This window comes from Aspergillus nomiae (assembly GCF_001204775.2).
Source record: "Aspergillus nomiae NRRL 13137 chromosome Unknown contig00052, whole genome shotgun sequence".
NCBI classification, from domain to species: Eukaryota; Fungi; Ascomycota; class Eurotiomycetes; order Eurotiales; family Aspergillaceae; genus Aspergillus; species Aspergillus nomiae.
The window spans coordinates 47,795-69,123 of record NW_015378107.1 but is presented as its reverse complement, the minus strand read 5'-3'; the positions used below and the strand labels follow the sequence as shown (position 1 = coordinate 69,123).

General features: G+C 48.4%; 6 protein-coding genes across 6 annotated transcripts; 4 read left to right on the top strand and 2 right to left on the bottom strand.

The window, feature by feature from the left end:
• Positions 1–581: 581 nt before the first annotated feature.
• Positions 582–1,433, bottom strand: rrg9 (mitochondrial ribosome assembly protein RRG9; the record flags this gene model as incomplete). Its single annotated transcript, XM_015548746.1, has 1 exon — positions 582–1,433. The coding sequence occupies one exon, from the start codon at positions 1,431–1,433 to the stop codon at positions 582–584; it is 852 nt and encodes a 283-aa protein (XP_015409369.1).
• Positions 1,434–3,200: 1,767 nt separating this feature from the next.
• ANOM_003488 (WD40 repeat domain-containing protein) lies at positions 3,201–6,462 on the top strand (the record flags this gene model as incomplete). Its single annotated transcript, XM_015548745.1, has 3 exons — positions 3,201–3,740; positions 3,800–4,071; positions 4,125–6,462. The coding sequence occupies 3 exons, from the start codon at positions 3,201–3,203 to the stop codon at positions 6,460–6,462; spliced, it is 3,150 nt and encodes a 1,049-aa protein (XP_015409368.1).
• Positions 6,463–7,788: 1,326 nt separating this feature from the next.
• On the top strand, positions 7,789–9,071 carry ANOM_003487 (inosine-uridine preferring nucleoside hydrolase; the record flags this gene model as incomplete). Its single annotated transcript, XM_015548744.1, has 4 exons — positions 7,789–7,966; positions 8,024–8,532; positions 8,586–8,832; positions 8,896–9,071. 4 exons carry the CDS (start codon positions 7,789–7,791, stop codon positions 9,069–9,071), a joined length of 1,110 nt encoding a protein of 369 aa, XP_015409361.1.
• A 1,609-nt stretch (positions 9,072–10,680) lies between these two features.
• Positions 10,681–11,427, top strand: ANOM_003486 (uncharacterized protein; the record flags this gene model as incomplete). The annotated part of the gene is made up of 1 exon (XM_015548743.1): positions 10,681–11,427. The coding sequence occupies one exon, from the start codon at positions 10,681–10,683 to the stop codon at positions 11,425–11,427; it is 747 nt and encodes a 248-aa protein (XP_015409360.1).
• Positions 11,428–13,497: 2,070 nt separating this feature from the next.
• Positions 13,498–15,054, bottom strand: ANOM_003485 (uncharacterized protein; the record flags this gene model as incomplete). The annotated part of the gene is made up of 3 exons (XM_015548742.1): positions 13,498–13,661; positions 13,729–14,131; positions 14,224–15,054. Coding segments are annotated over 3 exons (1,185 nt in total), but the record flags the coding sequence as incomplete, so codon positions are not given.
• Positions 15,055–17,930: 2,876 nt separating this feature from the next.
• Positions 17,931–19,821, top strand: ANOM_003484 (putative MFS multidrug transporter; the record flags this gene model as incomplete). Its single annotated transcript, XM_015548741.1, has 2 exons — positions 17,931–19,407; positions 19,466–19,821. 2 exons carry the CDS (start codon positions 17,931–17,933, stop codon positions 19,819–19,821), a joined length of 1,833 nt encoding a protein of 610 aa, XP_015409362.1.
• Between the last annotated feature and the right edge of the window lie 1,508 nt (positions 19,822–21,329).

Sequence of the window (21,329 nt, the reverse complement as noted above, 5' to 3'; positions counted from 1 at the left end):
CAAGAAAAAACAGAAAAGAGAAAACGTGAGTGAACGGGCCAGAGTCGCGTTGCATGCGCCTTGTCGGCCAAATCAACTGAGGGTAACCGTACCAAGTTAAGACACTTTAGAGTTAGCGTCCTTTTCTAGCCCACCGGAGACTTTTCCATATCTTTAATCGTCTCGATTGGGGTTGATAAGGAAAGAGTTTATGAAATGCTCCGGATGAGGAGACTTATTTTATTATTTTGTTTTCTTTTGTTTTATAGCCGTAGCATGGAATATAGAAACACAATAAGGCTTGTTTGACGTGATACAGAAGAATCACTTGGTAAAACAAATCTCCGCAAAAGGAGACACATTAATTATGGAGCCAAGTAACTCAGGGTTTCAGCACAATACCAGCAATCGCAAAAGACCAAGAGGTAAGGAGGAAGAAGAGGAAGAAGAAAAGAAAAAGAACAAAAAACAGGAAATGAAGGTAGAGAGAGGAAGAGAATGAAAGAGAAACAGTAACAATGTAAGTAATTATGTACTATTAACAGTATATATGTCTCCAATTTGCACAATGCTTTCATGCTTCTCTGAAACACAACAACAGATTACTCTGATGGTTTGTTGCCTTCTTCGCCCTTACCATACAGTATGTTTGAATCGTCTAAGGCCTCCGTGCGTTTTGTTTTCGGTCGGAGACCCAGCTCTGATAGATGACTCCAGATTCGATCATGCCGCTTTTCCCATCGTTTGCGCCGGTCCTCCATTTCTGTTTCGGAAGGACGCCATTTGCTTTTCAAAATACGTCTAATAGCTTCTGGAGATACCTGGAATTGCTCGGCAAGAACAGGAGTTGTAAATTTGTCCGGAGCTACGGCATGTAAGTGGCGAATACCCTCAAGAGCGTCGGGCGAAAGCTTTTTTGATGGGTTCCATCCCTCTTTGAATTTCTTCTTCAAGGCATCTTTTTGAATTTGCCAGTGCTCCTTTTTCTTGGGTTTGTAATCCGGGGAGGTTCGGTCACTGCGCACATGTTTCTTATCGCGGGAGGATTTGACTGAGTTTGCATCGGGTTCTGCTTGTGATGAGGAAAACTTCGTCTTCTTCGCCTTTCGAGCGGGTTTATTTGGGTCCCGTCGATCACGATGGATTGTCGTATCCTTTGCAGGGGTTTCACTAACAGAACCGTATACAGTGGCATCTAGTTGCTCTGAACTTGATTCTGTGATGGCCGGTTGCGACGGCTGTTGCGAATTCGCATGCGGTCCTGGCTGGGAGGCAAGTAGTCTCGAGACGGAAGCAAAACTCCGGCCATTGTTACAAAGCTGATGGGAGTGAGACGCCCGGCGCAGAGAGATGAGACGGGAGGAATGAAGCTCAGAGGTAAATTCGGAGCGATACACGTTGCGCAGAAGTGTAGGTAGAGCTAGTCTAGCAGAGCTAGCACAGAAGGCTACCATAGTGAAGCCTCTTCAAGCAACTATGGAAAAACGAGGTGCGAATGTTGCCGATCTCTGACCTGGAGAAATTCGATAGCAGAGGAATCTGGAAAAGATCCAGAACAGTTTCCACCTCAGACGACAGTGATAATCACGTGATCTTATCGCTTCCGATAAGAATGACGTTGGATTTTGGGGAAAGAATATATTACTTAGGGAGTAGATATAAAAGGAGCCCTTAAATGATTCTGTCTCAGAAATCGAGCCCAATCCCTCTAGTAAGTACAAGGGCAATGTATACGATTCAAAAATGGAGCTCTCTGAAGGCCCAACTAAGGATTAGTCCCTAATTCATCCATAATATCAATCACTTTCTGCCGTGAAACCTGAAACCTATATTTCTATAGTTCAGCGCCCTGGATATAGTTGCTTGTCCTAAGTGAGTAGAGGAAATGATCCTATTCTACGCTTTCCAGTATTGCTCGAAAACTCAACAGCATCAAACACTCGCCAGGTGTTTATACAGCTGCTGCTCAGTTGTACTATAGTGAACCTAGAGCTACGTCTTGTGTCCCCTATCACCATTCACCAGCTGTCTTGCACCAGAGAAGCGCTGAGGTGTTGCAATGGCCTATGGTGGAGAGAATTCTCCCTCCCTTTTATATTCGAAGATTCGAACGGGGGCTTTGTTTAAGGATTCTCTGGATTACCATTTAGGAAGAATGATTGGCATCTCCACATCCGATATGAGACTAACTGGAAGACTAGACCACTTGGTGCTCTGTGACTGATCCACAAGGGGAGTTCAACCGCTTGGTGCCCAGCCAAACATGCTCCTTTTTTTTTTTTGCGTCTTTTCTGGTTTGTCTTTTTTGTTTTTCATTTTCCGACCTGGGTTCAAAACTGGCCAATTTCCCTCTCCCTCCCGGAAGATTTGCCGTATGTATGGAGGTGACCCTTCATTTAATTTGCTTCTGCCCAGATAAACTTAAAATTGGCGGTGCTCGCCCAAAGGAGTTTAGGGTTATCAACTCCCAAATAAAGAACAAAAGGAAGCTCTCGTTCAAGTAAATGATCTCCCTTTTAGTTGATGGATCTTAAGATACCCTTAGCTTGAGAGCTAAAAGGTTCGTTTCTTCCCTCTGTCAGATCCTCTCTCTGCGCCAAGGGTTAAGGGCTGAGAGAGGTTCGCCAATCCTTCATTCACTCATTTATTCCTTCGTCATTCGTCTCGTAAGTTGGTTTCCTGAGGATTTTCTCCGCCCGCTGGAATGCCGCAAAAACCCTTGTTTACTGACTGACAGATACAGTTGTGCTCTCTCCTTCGATTCATGTTAGCCTCACCCTCTACTTTCAATCTCTCGTTCCTTTGCTAGCCCTCTCTTTTATTTTTACTTCCCTTCACTCTTTCGCCCTTCTCACCACAACCTATTGGTCGCTCCTTTATACCCGGTCCACATCGACTGAGCTTCTCTCAGGGCTCCCCGAGCTCGGCCATTCCTTTCACCCCTCCCACATTTGTGCTATCCCACAAAACGCCTCTCCTACCGAGTTCAGTCTATCATTACTAGAATCTAGAAGCTTGTTACCACAAAGCACGAAGACATACCCTTACCTATTGTTTTTTCTCCAGCTTCTTCCGGTTACAAATCACTGAATGGCACCGAAATAGGTTGTTAAAGCTACCACCCGAAAGTGCGAGCAAAACTCCAGTCGAGATATACGTTTACGATTGCAGTCTTCATAAAGTTCTTGAATGATTGTGATCAGACTCAGCCCAAACTGGCCATGGCGTACAATTCATTGAATGTGAAAAACAAAGCAGTTGGCGCAGGCTCGTCCCTCCGAATCACTCCCACCAATTCTCCGGGTTTAAGACCCCCGCGGACTCCCAACAAGGCACCGCAACATCAGGCGACCTTGTCCCTACAGACCGTGATCGGTACGACTACAACTTCTCCCCATGGATTTTCCAGTCACGACCAGAGCAAGTCCTTTGCCCTCTGCGCCGGTTCAGCAGCCATCCTAGCTGAATTAGACGAGGCGGGCAATGTGAATCAACGTTTCTTCCGAGCACGCCCCTCCGCCTCGAGCGTCCACCCCGTCGCTTCATTCTACCATCAATCTACCCCTCCAACCACACCAGATACTCGCGCTAGGCCATCATCGGGCGTCAAGTCCACGGCGCATAGTGCCATTCTCAACGGCTCCCCGGCGAATGAATTGGCAGAAAGTAACAGCAGCCGTGCCTGGTCTTCGCGAGAGAGAGTAAAAGCAGTCACTAGCGTCTCAATCAGCCCAAATGGGAGATTCCTTGCCGTGGGCGAGGTGCGTGGCACAAATTCCCAAGCCGACCAACAGTATAAAGTTTACTGATTTTCCTCTAGACTGGCTATGGCCCCAGAGTCTTGATCTACTCAACTGCAAAAGACGCCCCTTCCGATGTTCCACTATCCATTCTTACTGACCATACCTTCGGGGTCCGCGGGCTGGCTTTTAGCAGTGACTCCCAGTACCTGGCTACGCTTGGTGACACCAATGACGGCTTTCTGTTTGTTTGGTCGGTCAGTCTGAAAAGCGGAGCTGCAAAGCTCCATTTAACCAACAAATGCACGTCTTCGATACGGGACATGTGTTTCATAGGCCAAACTTTGATCACGTAGGTCTTTCCAGACGATTGATGATATGATGGGTGGACTAAATCATATATAGGGTGGGAGTTCGACATGTCAAAGTCTGGAGACTGCCAGAAGCTAGACCAGCATCGCCTACCAAGACTCGTCACAACATGGAATGCGCCCCTAGCTCGCCTAGTTTTGCTCCGCGAGCGCTGTCTGGAAGGAACTGTTTACTGGGTTCTTTAGCAGAGAGCACGTTTACAAGCGTGGCAATGGTTTCTGATCGTGAGGCCGTGGTAGGCACGGATACGGGTGCACTGTGTTTTCTCAGTGACACAGAGGGCTCCCAGAAAATAACCCTGGTGGAGAATGTGGGTTTCAGCATCACCTCCTTGATGGTGGACTCGGATCGTTCCTGTGTATGGGTTGGCGGTCGAGGCAGGCGAATGCAGAGGTTCCCAACTGAGATTCTACGATCATCTGCTGCTCCCTTGTCACCCAGCCTTTCCGAAACCTCCTCCGAGGAACATAGATGTAAAGGGCCTGCTATCACATGCATGGGATCCCTGACAACCCACATGGTTACAGTTGATACGACTAGAGCCATCCATATCTACCCATTTGATGCCATGGAGGATGAACAGAGCCATGTGGAGACCACCATGCCTGCTCATCAAGATGCTGTGCTTGGGATCGGCCCATTGAAAGTACCGAATGACCTCGAGGCCGACTTCTTCACGTGGTCATGCAGGGGCACAGTGAACTTCTGGGACACTCATGGCAAGTGCCGGGCTTCCCATGTCATCCCTTTGGAGGAAGTTCCAGGCGTAGATGAAGAAACCTCGAATGAATTGAGGGTAGTGAGGGCCAGCGATAGGATGGATTTGTTCGTTTCTGGCGATAAATTCGGCGTGTTGCGAGTTCTAGAAGGACAGTCTTGGAAGTGCATGGATCAAGTCCGAGCTCATGGAGCCGAAGTCACTGATATTGCGTTGAGCGCAGCTTTCGACTCTTGTCTCATCGCCACTTGCGGTCGTGACCGCATGGTTCAGCTTTTTCAAATAACAGAAGACAGCCTAAAGTTAGTCCAAACGATGGATGACCACGTAGGCGCTGTGGGGCAGGTTCTTTTCATTAACGACGGAGAAAACCTTCTCTCATGCTCTGCTGATCGCACAGTGCTAATCAGGGAGCGTGTGACCAGAGAGGCCGATGGCGGTGTTTCTATTGCTTACATGATCTCCAAAGTCATAACATTGAAATCGTCCCCGTTGTCTATGACCTTGTCCGCAGATGACACAGACACCCTTATCATATCCACCACAGACCGATGTGTACACCAGTATGAGATACCGTCCGGTCGCCATCTGAATTCTATCCGAGCTGTCGATTCCGATTCAAATGATGCAGTGGTAATGGGTGCATTGACAGTAGCTGGGGGAATCTTGGGACACAGTCCCAAGCTACTAATAGGAGTGGCCAGCACTGATAAGTCGATACGTGTGTATGACTTGGACCGTGGTGTATTGCTCACTGGTGAATTTGGCCATACCGAGGGTGTCAGTGACGTGCAGTTGCTGGAAAGGAGCCCTGATCCGCCCAGCGGAACCGTTGTACGCACATTGATAAGCTCAGGTATTGACGGTGTTGTCATGATGTGGAACATTTCGGTGCAGCCCTTCCAAGCCCAAGAAATCACAAGAAACACGTCAAAGGAGGAAGATGAGGGTTCAAAGGAGATGGCCCTTTCCAGACCTCCTATACGGAAGATTTTATCTAAGAATGAGCTTGCTGAATTTCGACATGAGCATGGGACAGGGGCCTCCACTCCGACGCGCGAGCAATCTCCGCCGCTCATACGCAAACTGTCAAAACTGTCCCTTGGGCCCACATCGGCCAAGAATGGAGACGCTACACCACGGACGCCAACACCAGCATCAGCACGCTCCAGCTCGCGTCTAGAGAGGTCGCATAGGACACCGTCCCCTCCTAGTCCTAAGTCAACCCCCGCGAAAAAGACTAGCCACTTAAGCCATAACAACCACCGTTCACCACTAGATATTCGATCACGTAGTAGGTACGGCGGAAAGACCGAGTTTGGCAGCCTTAACATGTCTACCGAACAAGTCTGCCGTACACTGCGAGCTTACAGAAAGAAACTTAATGGGGCCAAGGAGAATCTGCCCTCTCAAAAAGAGCTGGAGCGGGAACTGGGGCTTACGCTACGCGCTTTACATTCTCGAACAAAAGGCTGTGAAAGCACTGAAACGGAGACCGACAGCAGCGGGAAAGAAAATGAATGCTTGAACACAGGAGTGTCCTCGGTTCGTAATCGCGATACTGATATCCCTTCTTCAACTCCTAACATGGGTCAGAAGCCATCCCCGACTTCTTCCAGGAGTCATTCGACCGAAGAAGATGCGGAGGGATGAAATGTATTCCATGTCGCTCTTTTACGCCATTGAACTCTTCTCACAGTTTTGTTCCGGCCGTTTCGATTTCAACTCTTTTGTCGCCTTTTCTATATTGCATCTTTGGGCTGTGAAATCTTGCAGCGGACTAGCTACTACCAATCTCACTTTGCATGGGAAAAGCGAAGGTTACTGTATTTTGGGTTACTTATGTCAGACTCCCCTGGCACTTCGTGTGTTTAGCTGATCTTATTTCTCCTCCTTTTCCTTTTTGGCTTTTGACGGGTTCTTTTAGCAGGTCCAGTGGAGTCTTCGGTAACGGCGCCCTATGTTTCTCACTCTTTGCATTTTTGTTTATTTTTATTTTCTATTTTTATTCTCTTTTCTCTTACTTTTCTAGACTGATTGCATTTGCCACTACAGCCCGTTGCCCTGGTTGTAATTTGAACGTGTCTGTCATCGCTTTTCACCTGCGTTTCCTTCTCTTCTTCTTTTGCATTCGCTTTCTTTTGGGCTTCACCGACACCCTTCTTTTGCTTCTCCTGCTCGAGTTAAAAATGATACCCAGTATTTCCTATCGGTGGTGGGGAGGCCTTGTTGATCGCAGGCCTCCCCAAACCCTGTTTCATATTAACAGTGTTTTCCATACACCGCTCAGATCTGAATGAAGCCTGTTCGACATTATAGTCAGTCCTTGGGGCAAGAAGCAGTGGAACCAGTGACTGCATAACTCCGAAACCTCTTTTAGCGTGATATTTGCATATTACCATTACACCCTTGTCGGTACTTCGTACAGTGAAGATAAGGAACTGCCGAATTTAATCTGGTTATCGGCAGTCTTATCTCTTCTAGTTTTCCCCTCCGAATCTCGCTTTGGGACATATGCTATAAAACCATTATGCCTTACTACGACTGAAAAGCCCAGACGGGTGGAACATTATTTATGGAATTGAATGATCGATAGAATACCACCATAATGTTCTCTGCCTTGGCTCTAATTGACTATCAAGTTCTGGGAGAAGACATCTGCTCATTACCTGAGAAAAGCTTGAACCGCAAACACCTTCCCGCATAGGAAATGTGGACGCTGATCGCTATCTATACCCACCTTTCCTTTCCATTAGGGGGTCACAATAAAAGACTACTGTGTGGTGAGGAAAAGCCGATAGGCGCTATGGTGCGCGATAGGGTGATGGTCAGGAGCGTGGCCGAACTTCAATGAGGAGCAGCCCGGTTGATTGAGCCTGGCCCACCATCCAAGTACCAAACATATAAAGGCAAACCGAGCCGCCATGCGGAGAAACTATTCAACTTTGTACTTGAGACTCAAACGCGCTTTCTGTGACGATGTGGCCGACTCGCTCTCTTTCTTCGTTGTTCTTTCTCTCTCTGGCCCTGTGTACACCCGCCAATAGCCAACCCGAAAAAAGATATGCCATCCTGGATAACGACTGGGGGGCAATTAGCTTTCTTCCATTCTTGATCGCGCTCAAGAATGACATCCAGGTTCTGGGACTAGTCTCCGGTGAGCTCCTTATTTTTTCTTATGCAGTGCCAGCCACTGCTTTTGACACTTTTCTAGATACGGCCAATTCGTGGCAGCGTCAATGCGCATACCATGCGCTAGCCAACCTTGAGGTTGGAAACCTCAGTTGCATCCCAGTCTATGCGGGTGCCACCTATCCTCTAATCAATACACCAGCGCGTTTCCAGGCATGGGAAAGCGTGCACGGCAAACTTCCCTGGGAGGGCGCTTTCGCTTCAGAGAATGTAACAGCAGAAGCACTCGGTAATGACCCAACATCAGGGGATCCAAACCGGATCGTCAAGGCCGCTTTTGTTGAGGGATTCCCCACTACTAAGATCAACCACTCCACGTCTGCCGCCAATTTCATGGTTGAGATGGTCCACAAATATCCGCATCAAGTCTCCATCTACTCTGCCGGGGCGTTGACCAACATTGCCTTGGCAGTGCGAATGGATCCCGATTTCGCCTCCCTGGCCAAAGAACTGGTCATCATGGGAGGATACGTGGATGTGAATATGTATCAGGTTACGGGTGATTATTTGCAGGCGGACATAAACTCCGATGTAGGTGTACTGACTCACTGTCCCAAGAACGAACCCAGTAACATCGAATACAGATCAACTTGATGATCGACCCAGAAGCTGCGAAAATTGCCCTCAATGCAGAGTTCCCCGAGATTGTTATCGCCGGAAACGTGGCCAATCAGGTACAATCGACACAGGACTACCTTGATGAGGTCTACACGGTCAAGAATGAGTATACCAGGCTCTTCCATGATCACTATGGCACCGAGTTTCCTTTCTGGGATGAAACTGCGGCCGCCCTCATGGTTGACCGGTCTCTTGCTATTAACACCACTACTGGTAAGTGGACTGTCTGGGTTCCGTATTGTTGAACAAAGGATGAAGTTACTAACTGACTTGTAGCCTATATCGACGTCGATATCTCTTATGGAAGCCCTAGTTACGGAAATATTCATGTCTACCAGGCCATGCTTAAGCCACCGGGCGTGCGCAACATCACCTATGTGAACCGTATCGACGGCGCGAAGCTCAAGGACATGATGAAGCAGGCTATGTGGAAGCCTCCGACGTGCTCTTGAGTGGATGATATTGGCTATCTTAAGATAAGACACCACTTGTGTTGAATACAAATACAGAGCAATAACATCCTCTTGGTTATAGAGTAGAGCTCCATACAATCCATTTTACTATCATCTGTCCTATGTTGACCCTTGCGGTTGTATCCATCTCATCATCAGCGAATTAAACATTACTTTGCAACGCGAATTCCAAGTTTGCTTTTTTGTCCCCTTCCCCAGGTTAACCACTCAATGTTTTCGTTTGTATACCTACTTCGTATGGGAGAGAAAATAAAATATATGAGATTGATTGGGGTGATCCTCCAGGCATTGGTTTTAGTACCATTGTTTTCTTATAGCTACTATACCAACGTTGACTCAGTTCTCCCCACACCGCCTCCGGATGGTAGGCAAAGATACTTAAGCGCCCTGTCGAACTCATGGGTGACAACTTGGAAAACAACGACTTGGTGCCTGAGGATGCTCCGATTTTGGCAGCGTTCGGTGCTTTGTTCACCAACCACCCAGCATTGTCGACCTGCCTTTTCTTTCCAGCAAAAATTGTCTAACATGAAAAGCAAATTCAGCACGATGCCGCCGCATCCCTTACCTAACCGTTTAACCCCAAGGGTAAATTCGGAAGAAGCGGTTCCACGTCAGTACCATTGTTTACTCAGAGTTCCATGGCGCTGACTCGGTTTGTAGTGCATGATCTCTATAGCTACACTAGTGGAAGATGGCTTAATCGGGATGAACTCGAACGAAGCTCTCGCCACATTGTTTTCGACTTCTCAGCGCTTTGTGATAAAGCTATCAGTCTATGCCCAAAAGCAACCAAGATCATTAAATGTGAAAAGAGAGAAGGCAGATTCAATAGAGTCTTTCTTCTTACTATGGACACAGGCTCTTGTGTCGTGGCGAAACTACCCACCAGTATCGCCGACCCACCAAGGTTAAAGACCAACTCTGAAGTCGCAACAATAACATATTATAAGGCTGACCTACATGCCTCCTTCTTGGGGATGCAGTTGATATGCTCACTTATTGGTGTTGCTTGTGTAGATCTCACTTCCGATACCGAAAATCTTAGACTGGAACGATAATCCATCAAATCCAATCGGCACAGAATATATCATCCAGGAGCATGCTGTGGGTGTTCAGCTGCACCAGATGTGGTCCGAAATGAACTCGGAACAACATATGCTATGCACCAAGACGCTTTCATTGGCGATAAGAGACATGGCATCCTTAGACTTCCCGGCCTATGGCAGTCTATACTTCTCAAATGGACCACTAGAGCCGAACGCGAAGGGTTCCTTTCGAGCCGGGCTTCTGCATTGGTCCACACTGCAGTCCAGTTTTCTGGAATCGGAGTCCGGGGGAACTTGAGCTTTATGGTGGTCCGAGTTCCAACTGTGGCCATTCTCAGTTTCACAATTCTCTACCTCAATAAACAGTTCTAACGCGACAGATGCAAATTTAGAGAAAGACCTCACAAGCTATGCTTTAGGCTTGATAGAGACCGGTTTCTCTCGGTTACCGAAGAAAGATCCTGTCAATCACGAATTACTCCCTCACCAAGGATCAAATTCAACACCACATAAGTCTTTTGAAAACAAGCCTAGAAGTGATGCAAAAATTGGCTAAAGATACGCGTATTCAGGATGCCGCTACCCCAGCTCTGCTTCACCCTGATTTCCACAAAAGGAATGTCTATGTCTCAGCCGAGGATTCAACTCTCATTACTGGTGTGCTTGATTGGCAGTCAACAAGCATTGAGCCTGCGTTCATTTATGCCAATGAGACCCCTGATTTTGCTGCACTGCCAGAGGAGCCAGAGGGAAACACGCTCGAGAACGGAGTCGATAAGCACAGAGCCTCTGGCCATAACGAACAGGAATGGAAAGACGCATCAATCTGTTACCAGACATATGATGTTTGCATGAAGGGCCTCGCTCCTAAACTACGCCCCGCGAGGTTACTTGATCCGACCTTGCTTGGAGTTCTCCAATATTGCCATACGACATGGAGGGACAGCGCCATGGCTATCCGCCAAGAGTTAATTGAGCTTTCAGCTCGCTGGACAGAACTGGGACTGCAAGGCTCATGCCCATTTTCTCCGACTGAAGAAGAACTCAGGGAGCACGCTCGAGACTATGAAGACTTTGAGACCATTCAAACACTCAAACTATGGCTTAGAAACTCCCTCAATACAAATTCGGATGGCTGGGTTCCGAATGAATTATGGGATGCTGCGAGAGATGCCCATCGCGCGGCGTATGGTGAATGGATCCAGACGGTCAGGGAATCCCAGTCTCGTGGCGATAGTCTGACTGTGGCAAAGGCGGACAAATTATGGCCATTTGATGCTGGATAATGAACAGTAAAGCCAATCAAGAAGTTCGCGTTCCTCCCGAGGTGCTTGTCTCCTGTCTCCTCGGCGGAAACTATTTGGGTCGGTTAACTGCTAAGGTTAAGTATTAATAATTAATGTCGGGTTTCCAAATTCCTTCTATTTTTGGGCTGAGGAGTGGAAGCACCCCCCCCGTCACAGCGAGACACTGCGCAAGGTCTAAAGCCGTTGCTACAGAGATTTACTTTCCGCAAGTGATTACGGTCTTCCCTTCCTCACTGAAGGTATTATCTTACCCTACCGATATTACAGACTAACTAATTAAGATAAAGGTTTGGCTAAGCCTTGGAGATGTCGATGTCATCCTGTAAGTTCTTGAGGAATGAACTAGATCGCCTGGCTATGCAGAAGTTTTCCAGGAGCATACCTCTAGAAGACCTAGAGTGAGGCCATACATAGAAAGAAACGCCGAACTAGATCACGGCTGTCCCCAATCTACCGGCACCGCAGCGACTTTCATGCATTGCTAGAAGAATGATACTGTATCTAATGAGCGGACTCAACATTTCAGGGCATCGGGAGAACTCCTGGTTGTAGGGCAATGAGGGATTGGATCTTATGAGACATTGCACCCTCAATGTAGATCAGCTTGTCCGAGTGCAAGTGCGCTGAGGCAATCGAAGTAGTCTACGCCTTGTTTTAGGCACCGGGGTTCGGCGTACCGGGTGATTGTGCTCTGTGTTAGTGTGTATCCTTCAGACTCGTCGTGAAACATGACGTCTGAATGAGCCGAGAATGTTAGATCTTTCAGCTGCCATGTATAGATGTGACCATGTCTGGTATGTACTGTACTGTTCGGAAGTGTCCGTCTCTGAAGAGACGTGCTGTGTGTAGTCGGCATGTGAATGGATATGTTGTAGGAATATGTGTACATAGATGATGGTACGGGGGTGGTCCGAGAAAAAGACATGTCGTGGACAAAAGTATAAAGACTACAGATAGCCAGACGAAGAAATGATAGATCAAGCGTGCTACTGGAAGGTAGGACGGGAGAGAGTAGGGGGAAATCTAATTGAGGGCAATGCTCAGATGAATTTTTAGTAATGGTGCCGTATTGTTGTGTGTGTGTGTGTGTGTGTGCCAGTTTGCTTTCTAACACCAACGTTGGGGCGACCATGTGTTTTCTTGACAGAGAGTGCCTCGCGATACCTAAAGAAAAGTATCTTGTTGTTCATTGAGGAAATGTTACTATTTAGAGAGAGACCAGGTGTAAAAAGGTATAGTAATTTGTAAAGGGTCATTGTAGTGTAACTGCAGTTGGAAAATATCTGAGGATCATGGTTAAACATCTGGGGCCTGGGCTTCATGATGGAGCTAAGGAGGTGTAACTATGATTGTAGGCAAGGGGTAGAGTTAATAGTGTGTAGAAATTCGATGTAGAGAAATGTGGTGTATGTTGAGAGCCTATGGTGTATGTGAGAGAAATTTTCATCCTCGGGGTTGGGAAGATGTTGTGTCTTCAAGAATATGAGGCATTCACATTTGGTGGAGATTACAGGCAATTTCTTTTTTTTTATCCTCGACCTTTGCCCGGTTCGGATCGTTGCGCCTCTTAATAATCGGTGTAGTTCTGTGGTAAAGAAGGGATACGATACGAGAATAGAAAGAAAGGAGTTGTGATTACTAAATTAGCAAACGCCTCTTATAACGGCTTTGGTTATATTGGGCGCCCAATATGCACAATACAATAGTGTCTCGGTGTAAGCCACCAATGCTGACGCCTCAAGATAGGGGCCTCCTAGCCCTACAGCCAGAAATTGTACCCTCGACTTAATGTTATTAGGTGTGATGATTGTTGAATATCCGGCAGGGCGGCTGCAGGCTCGCGCTCGGATCGCTGGTTCGTATAGAAACTTGAGATGGCACACATACGACCAAAAGCGGGAACCGGCTCATAAAGGTAGACAATGCATATAACCTTGAACTGCGGTTGCCCGCTGTAAGAGATATGTACTCCGTATTGATCGTCCTGAAATCTGGAGAAGCACACTGTAAAATACTCCGTCCTCGAATGTAGGCATTGCATTTGTCCAATCAGGTCTTATCCGTGGGCTCACTGGTCGATCTGACTCCAACAGTTGCATGGGGATCGGCAGTCGTGCCGCCTTCTGTGGCAGGAGCTGCGGCGATCTCGCCCGACCGCACACCACCTCCAGTGGGCGATGTGGTCAACTCACTCACCTGGCGTTCTTTGTCCTCTGGTTAACCAGGTCCTGGTGGGTATGAAACATAACTAGTAAAAACTTTAGAGAAAAAACCACTCACCTAAGTCCCGGATGCGCTGTCGCAAAATTTGGTTCTCTCTCGCAAGCATTGTGGCTTCGGCCTGGTAGAACGCACCTTCGTCGCGGCTGCTCCGTCGTGCCGGGCTCTCAATGGTGCCCGCGATCCACTCTGGCCCCTCCGGCCCGCGGGGTGCATCGGACAGCGGTCGGAGACTAGGCGACGCCGCCTGGCTCGACGGCCGTGAGGGTCGGCGGCTGGACAGCGATGAGGGAAATTGAGTTGATGTTCGACTGCCGCTAGCCGAGACGGGTGGGATAGTAGGAAACGCAGAGCGGTCCGAATCGTCGATGGCCGTGCCCTGGGAACCCTGCTGTTGTTGTTGCTGCTGCTGTAATTGCTGCAGTTGAGTTTGTTGGGTTCGGATCATATGCAAGAGTCGGTTCTGACCGGGATCCAGATTAGTTGTCATGTATCGACAAGGGGGTGGCAATTTTAACCGCCACGGAAATGATATGGTGTCAGTCGGGATCATACCACTTGGGCTTCTTGTTCCTGCTCCAGTTCTTGATGCAGCTCACCCAACGAGGGGGCACGTTGGTGATGCGGGTCCCCGGTCGCAATAATCGGGCTGCCTCCGAGGCTCGATGGGCTAGACGTCCGAAGCCCATGAGGACCTAGCGAGGAGCGGTGGTCGGACGGGGCCATGGAGTCTCCAGTCGGCTCATTATTATTCAGGTTAAAGTTGGCACCGGCAGCGGACCGGCGGCGCTCTGAGCCCGGCACGCCCGCACGAGAGCTGCGGGATGACCGACGAGGGACCTCCGGGGTATGGTGATGGCTGTTCTGATTATTATTGTTGTTGTTATTACTCATGGTGGCCGATGCAGGGGAGAACCCGGATGAAGAATGCTGCTGGCTGTCAGAAGAAGTGGGGAGATTCCGTACTTGACGCGGGGAGGCAGAAGAGGAACGCGACGGGGACAGCGAGTTGATATCGGGGCACATTCTCCTCCAACAGGCCGATAGAAGAAGGCGATCGAGGGAATAAAGATTCAAGCTATAGGCTTTTGCCTGAGAACAGAGTATCGACCGAGTTGTCAGGAACCAAGATACTGTCAATAATCGAAGTAACAGAAACAACACTGATGCCAAGTGGATGCAGTTGGAAAGGCGGAGTGCCCATGCGGCAGGCGGTCAAGCCCGTTTCGAACGGTAACGGGTCACGAGCCCGAGTCTAGGCCGAGACTGGAATAGGCAATCTGCCAATTAAATCCCGAAAACAGCCGGATGAAAGCGTCGATCATTCAACCTTGGAGCCTGAATCAACCAAACTGTCATGCCTGGAGGCGTCCCACGTGATGCATTGGAATGTACATGAACTTTCTACAAATAAGGACTCAGAACCAGGTGTCCATGATGGATAAAGTTGTCCTGTGCAGGAGCCGAGTCTGATCAGCATCGCCCGTGCCGTGTCGGGCACTCTTCTATGAGAATTCTAGAAGCTGAGGGAACAATACAGTCGAAGATTATACGAATATGTCGAAGCGATAGGATTCATTCTCGAACCGCTACGCAACTCTGTTTTCACTCATTAAAGCCGCAAACTTTCCTTCGGCCCTGCCCAGCCAGGGGAAAAGGACTAGCTCTTCCATGGGATCACTTGGCATCCGGCCTTGGCTGACCGAACAGAGGCCGCTTATTTGCCTTAGCTTGGATCATAGCGCCCAGGTTACCCGGAATCCTTGGCTGGCTATGCTTGTTCTCACCGAAATCGTACCCATGACTAATGTGAATGGAAAACGATGTACGAATACTGCGCAGTACACCCTGAGTATACATGAAGTCGATCGGATGTCACGCGACTTTTATAAGCTGCATGTATAGTGACTACGCCGATCAGATTATTCTTCCAGTGAGTGTATCTCAGATGCTACTTTGTGTCTATTCGCTGCATCGACGTATGTGGCGGTTGATACCGCCCGTCGTAACCTGGCTGCTATGATGGTAACGTATGACGAGATAACCGCTATGTGGCAATGATGATTACACAGCATAATGCTCGGTGCATTGTTTGTTCGCTTACGGTATAATTACATAGTAAGTCACGCCTCAGGATCATCATCAGGATTATCCAAAATCCGTGCGGTGTTTGTTTTGACTACCTGAGACGTTGCTTGGTACGTTGACTACTGGAACCCCACTATCCAACAAATTTATGATTTAAGGGTAGAGAAGAGCGCCCGAGTAATGAAGAAACTGGACATACGATAGATTATAAAGGGACAAAGAAACTGGGGCGAAAATTTTCCATGACAGGCTTCGATATGGGTTTCTAGAATAATCCACTTCCATCATAGTTGCAGGGCAGTATTACGCACATCAGGCAAACCATCTTCCATTTCCTTTTGTCTCCTGTACGAGTAGACTTTTTTTTGGGCCCCTGGACGATGATCAACTTCCTCAGAGAGCAAAAATGTACTGGACGGAAGGCCGGAGAAAACCGATTGACGTCATTTCACGGTTATCCCGAATCCAAGAAACCCCCATGGGACAAGAGGAGAGGGAGAAAAAACTGGGCCCAATATGAGTGGACCTTCATTACAGGGAATGGCTCCATTTATTTTGCTCATTGCAATGTAATGAGCAGGAAAATTCTCCCCATCAAATACGAGGAGTTACCAAATACCTTTTCATGGTTGCTTATCATCCCGATCCCCCAAATACATAAATTCGGTTTAATACCGACCGCCCATCGGGAAGCCACGCAACTCGTGGTTGCTGATGCCGACTCCCTTACATCGGGCCATGACCAACCCAACCCTAATCTCATGGATCACAACCTTGTCATCGCGATTTAGCATGATCTCTTTCGGCTTACTTTATAGTATCCTATAATTAAATCCCGCAGAATCTTAATCATGAAAATACTATGAGAAATGAGCGTTGCCGTTCGTATAGCCTGCATAAGTAATACTGTGTGTCTGATGTGGGACTCTCACAGTCCCGTGCCACTGTTCACTTGTTTCCCGAAGCGGGCATTCCTCGACTCCCCCGGCCCAAAACGCTTCCAGTAATGGTTGCTGGATACCCCATTTGCGCTAAGGTGGAGGTACCGAAACCACCAGCCTCAGATTTTACCCTGTTGCGGGATGTTTTTTTACCATACCCGTGGGGGCGGTCGCTGTTGGCCGCCAGTCAGGTTAGTATGCGCCCATGATGTAGGGGGTATCCGCCTCCGACTAGTGCAATGTCCGGGGGAAGTCAGATCTCGCAGCTTGGACGACAGACTTCGGCCGGCGTGGCAAGTGGATGACATTGGAGTCCAAGTGGAATGCAGCCCGTCTTCCTGATTCGGTCCTGTTCTGCAACCATGGGCCAACCATAGTCAAGGAGGTTCTTCCTTGATGCATGACCCATGCGGTCGAGTTTCCCGTTGAAAGACGAATTTGGGCTATGAAATCAGTGGATGATCAATTTTCAATACATAAAGAGGGAAAAATTAAAATTAAAAAATTAAAATAAAATAGAACAAAAGAGTGTTATGAGTAGAAGAAAAAGCACGCATTTCGTTTTCTTTCTCTCACCTGCATGGAATAAATTTCCTCACGAGAGATTATCTTCTCATTGGTCTCGTAGGTATAGAAAAAAAAGTAAAAAAGGAAATAAAAAAGGCAAGGATAGGTGGATGAACCCAACAGACAGTGCGAGGTACAGAGAATACTTTCTATCTGGTAGGTTTGGGTTGAGGTAGTATTTCCACTTGGTTCCTCAGGCCTGTTCAGTGTTCCCCCATACTTTCCCTTTCTGGGTGACTACCTGATTGAGCTGCATCTTTTCCTTTTCTGTCACTGCTTTTTCTCTCTCGGTCTTTTTCTTTTTTTTTCCCTTTTTATTTTTTCTATTTCTATATCCTCTCCTCCCCTCCCACCTTTTCATCTCCTCTTTCCTACTTCAACCTCCCCCTCCGTTTTCATACGTCTATATAACTTCTTATCTTCTTTCGTGGTACAACTCTCCACTTACCTCCACTTCGAAACACTTGAACCTACATACACACCACTTAACACTGTATTGGGAAGATCGCTACTGCCTACTCTGTAAGTCTCACTTCTTCTATACATCTCCGGTTATCACTTTTATCTTCTGTGGACTCCCTCACTCGGTTTGAACTTCCATATCTCCAGGATACTACGTCTTTGCTCTCCCCCAGAGTTTCTAACCAACGATTTATAGGATCAAATATGGCCCCTCTTTCGGACCAGGCCATAAATCGGGACGAGAAGCTTCATGAGTCGGGAGCTTCTTCCTCGTCTCAGGCCGATGGAGTATATGACCTCGGTGGAAAAGAGGCTGAGCTGCACAAACCCCAACTGGGTTTGGCCAATGACCCTGCGGCTGCTGGAACCACCTTCCATCAGCTGGAAAACACTGCCTTGGACGGGGGAAAGATCGAGTTAACAGAAGAAGACTGCTACGATCAGCTAGGCTACTCTTTCCCAAGCTGGAGAAAATGGATGATCATCTCAGTCATCTTTCTTGTCCAGGTTTCTATGAATTTTAACACCAGTTTGTATTCCAATGCGCTGGGGGGTATTTCGGAGGAATTTGGCGTGAGTATGCAGGCTGCTCGTTGTGGAGCGATGATCTTCCTTGTGCTCTATGCGTTTGGTTGCGAGCTGTGGGCTCCGTGGAGTGAGGAACTGGGTCGCAAACCGATTCTCCAGGCGAGTTTATTCTTGGTCAATATCTGGCAACTCCCGGTTGCACTCGCCCCGAATTTCGCCTCTATCATGGTTGGTCGTGCACTAGGTGGTCTCAGCTCCGCCGGAGGATCGGTCACGCTCGGTATGATTGCAGATCTGTGGGAAGCCGATGATCAGCAATACGCTGTAGCCTGTGTGGTCTTCTCTTCTGTCGGTGGATCTGTTCTTGGACCAGTGGTGGGTGGCTTTGTTGAAGCATACCTGCCGTGGCGCTGGAACATCTGGATCCAGCTCATTTTTGGAGGATTTGTTCAAATTGCCCATTTCTTCCTCGTCCCCGAGACCCGGACTACGATTCTGATGGACCGGATTGCCAAGAAGAAGAGAGAGAGCGGCGAAAACCCTAACCTCTACGGACCCAACGAACTCATCCCCTACAGGGAGCGTTTCTCCATGAGGGAAATCTTGATCACCTGGGTCCGTCCATTCAAGATGTTCTTGACTGAGCCGATCGTCCTCTGCCTCTCTCTTTTGAGTGGGTTCAGTGATGCCCTGATCTTCATGTTCATTCAATCCTTCGGTCTCGTGTATGCGCAATGGAACTTCAGCACCGTGGCTTTGGGTCTCTCATTCCTTCCGATTCTCGTGGGTTATTTCATTGCATGGGCTTCCTTTGTCCCCGCGATCAGGAGAAACGTCTATGAACGGCGGATGAGGCCAGATGACGAGCATACCCAATACGAATCCCGACTCTGGTGGTTGTTGTATACTGCTCCCTGCCTGCCCATTGGTTTGATTGGCTTCGCATGGACCAGTCTGCCCCAGACGCACTGGATTGGAACTATGGTTTTCTCGGCGATCGTCGGTATTGCTAACTACAGTATCTACATGGCGACTATTGACTACATGGTCTGCGCATACGGTCCGTACTCGGCCTCTGCGACGGGTGGCAATGGATGGGCGAGAGACTTCCTCGCTGGTGTTCTTACCATCCCTGCTACTCCATTTTATCAGAGTAAGTGACTGACGAAAATTGGCTGGAAATACAGCAAGCGCTAATTAAGAGTGTTCAGATATTGGCGGGAAATACCATCTGGAGTACGCATCTACGATTCTGTTCTGCATCTCATTCGTGCTTGTGATTGCGGTCTATGTGATCTATTGGTACGGACCAACATTGCGCAAGCGCTCGCCCTTCGCCCAGCAATTGTCTGATGCCCGCGTCGAAATGCAAACCCACGGGCGCCGGCTTTCGAAGATCCCCTCTGGGTCCCGGGCGAACTCCTTTGCTCGGTCCCAGCAGAACTTGCGCATCCGTCAAAACCTTGGGAGCCGTCAGGGCAGCTACATTGGGTCCCGCCCTGCTTCGCATGCCAACTCCCGGGTGAATTCCCGCGTCAACTCCCGCCGGAACAGTGTTAATCAATAGATGAGTACATCTCGACATCTCTACGACATTGGCCCGGGGCCGATTGAGTTGTATGATGACGATGTTACGGAAACGACTGACGAAGGTTACTTTCCGCCAATGACCGACATGCGGTGACCCTTGTCTTGGTTACGTCCAGGGTCCTTTTGTGGCTTGGCAGGGTAGCGGATCTTCTCAAAAACATACTTTATTCTCTTCTCTACTTCATGTTTCTCTGAGGTTCTTTTTTGGTTTCACATTCATGGGGGATTCTACTGGGGGTGCAGATGTATGTACGTTGGAGTATCACGAACGGGTACATCTGTGTTGCATAACGGGTGTTCAAGCTTGACATGTGCGTCCGAGCGAACGTACGCCTGATTGCACGTCAATAGGTTTTAATTTCTTGTTTAATCTTGTTATCTCCCAAGCCTCTGTTTCTTCCATTCTCTGTTCTTGTGTATGTATTGCATTTTGATTCCCAACCACGGTTTCTTCAATTGCTACTTCCGGCGACGTGTCGAAGAGGCTGTAGCATAATACAAACTCAAACATTTAACTACCGGCTTTGCTTATCCAGATTCGTAGCGAACGTGATGACTGGGGTGCCACTGGCCGTTTCGTGTCAAGTCAATGTAACCCTCCGCGGGAAGTAGATACCATATCATCCACCCGAGCCAGCGTTATGCCGTGATACGGCATGTTTTACGGGATGATCAGGATCCATTCCACATGTGTCCAGCGGGGTGAAGCGAGGGGGAGGGGGGATATTGGTACCGATCTGTGGGGGCGGGGACCCCTTGAGCGCTCATCCTTAAAGCGTCCATCATGGCATGACTCCATGATCCTGCCGAATCGCCGCATCAGGGAACCGTTCGAATTGAGTTCCTTCTCGTATCCGGGCCCTCAACCCGACAACCCGCTAGCTAAATCCCCACAGCTCCCTTTCCAACCAAACCAGGTACCACAGGGGGAGGTCCAGTACTACCCCTCGGAACTCTATTCCTGACTCGCGTGTAGCCTCAGATCCTACCTAGATAAGCTTAAGGTTGTTTGTTGGCCGTTTCGGGCACTTGAGTAATAGGAGTGGGGCATGACTTCATGACTTCATGACCTCATTGACTCCTGGTTTGTTTATCTGTTGTTTTTTTATCTGGTGTGGTGGTATTTGGTTTGTGCTTGGGTATCTCTGCTGGGTATGTTATGCTATGGATGACTATATGGAACTGCATGGCTCGGCATCATTCTTGGGTAGCGAGTGAAGGAATGGGGGATGTCTGGATCTGGGAAGGTAGAAGGGTGAAAGGTTCTTGGGGAGAGTTCTAGATTTGTTGGCGGATTCTTTGGCGTCGACATGTGATTTGGTTGTGTTGAAGGAAGCTGGGAGGTACTGACTCAAGAATGGACGAGTCGAGACCCTTCGTCCGTCGTTACACGGCGCCGTCTTGTGTATGTTTTCATGTACTGTATATAGGTATATCATATGCAGGAGAGTATGGAACTAAGTTGGATGCAGGTATATCCCCGAA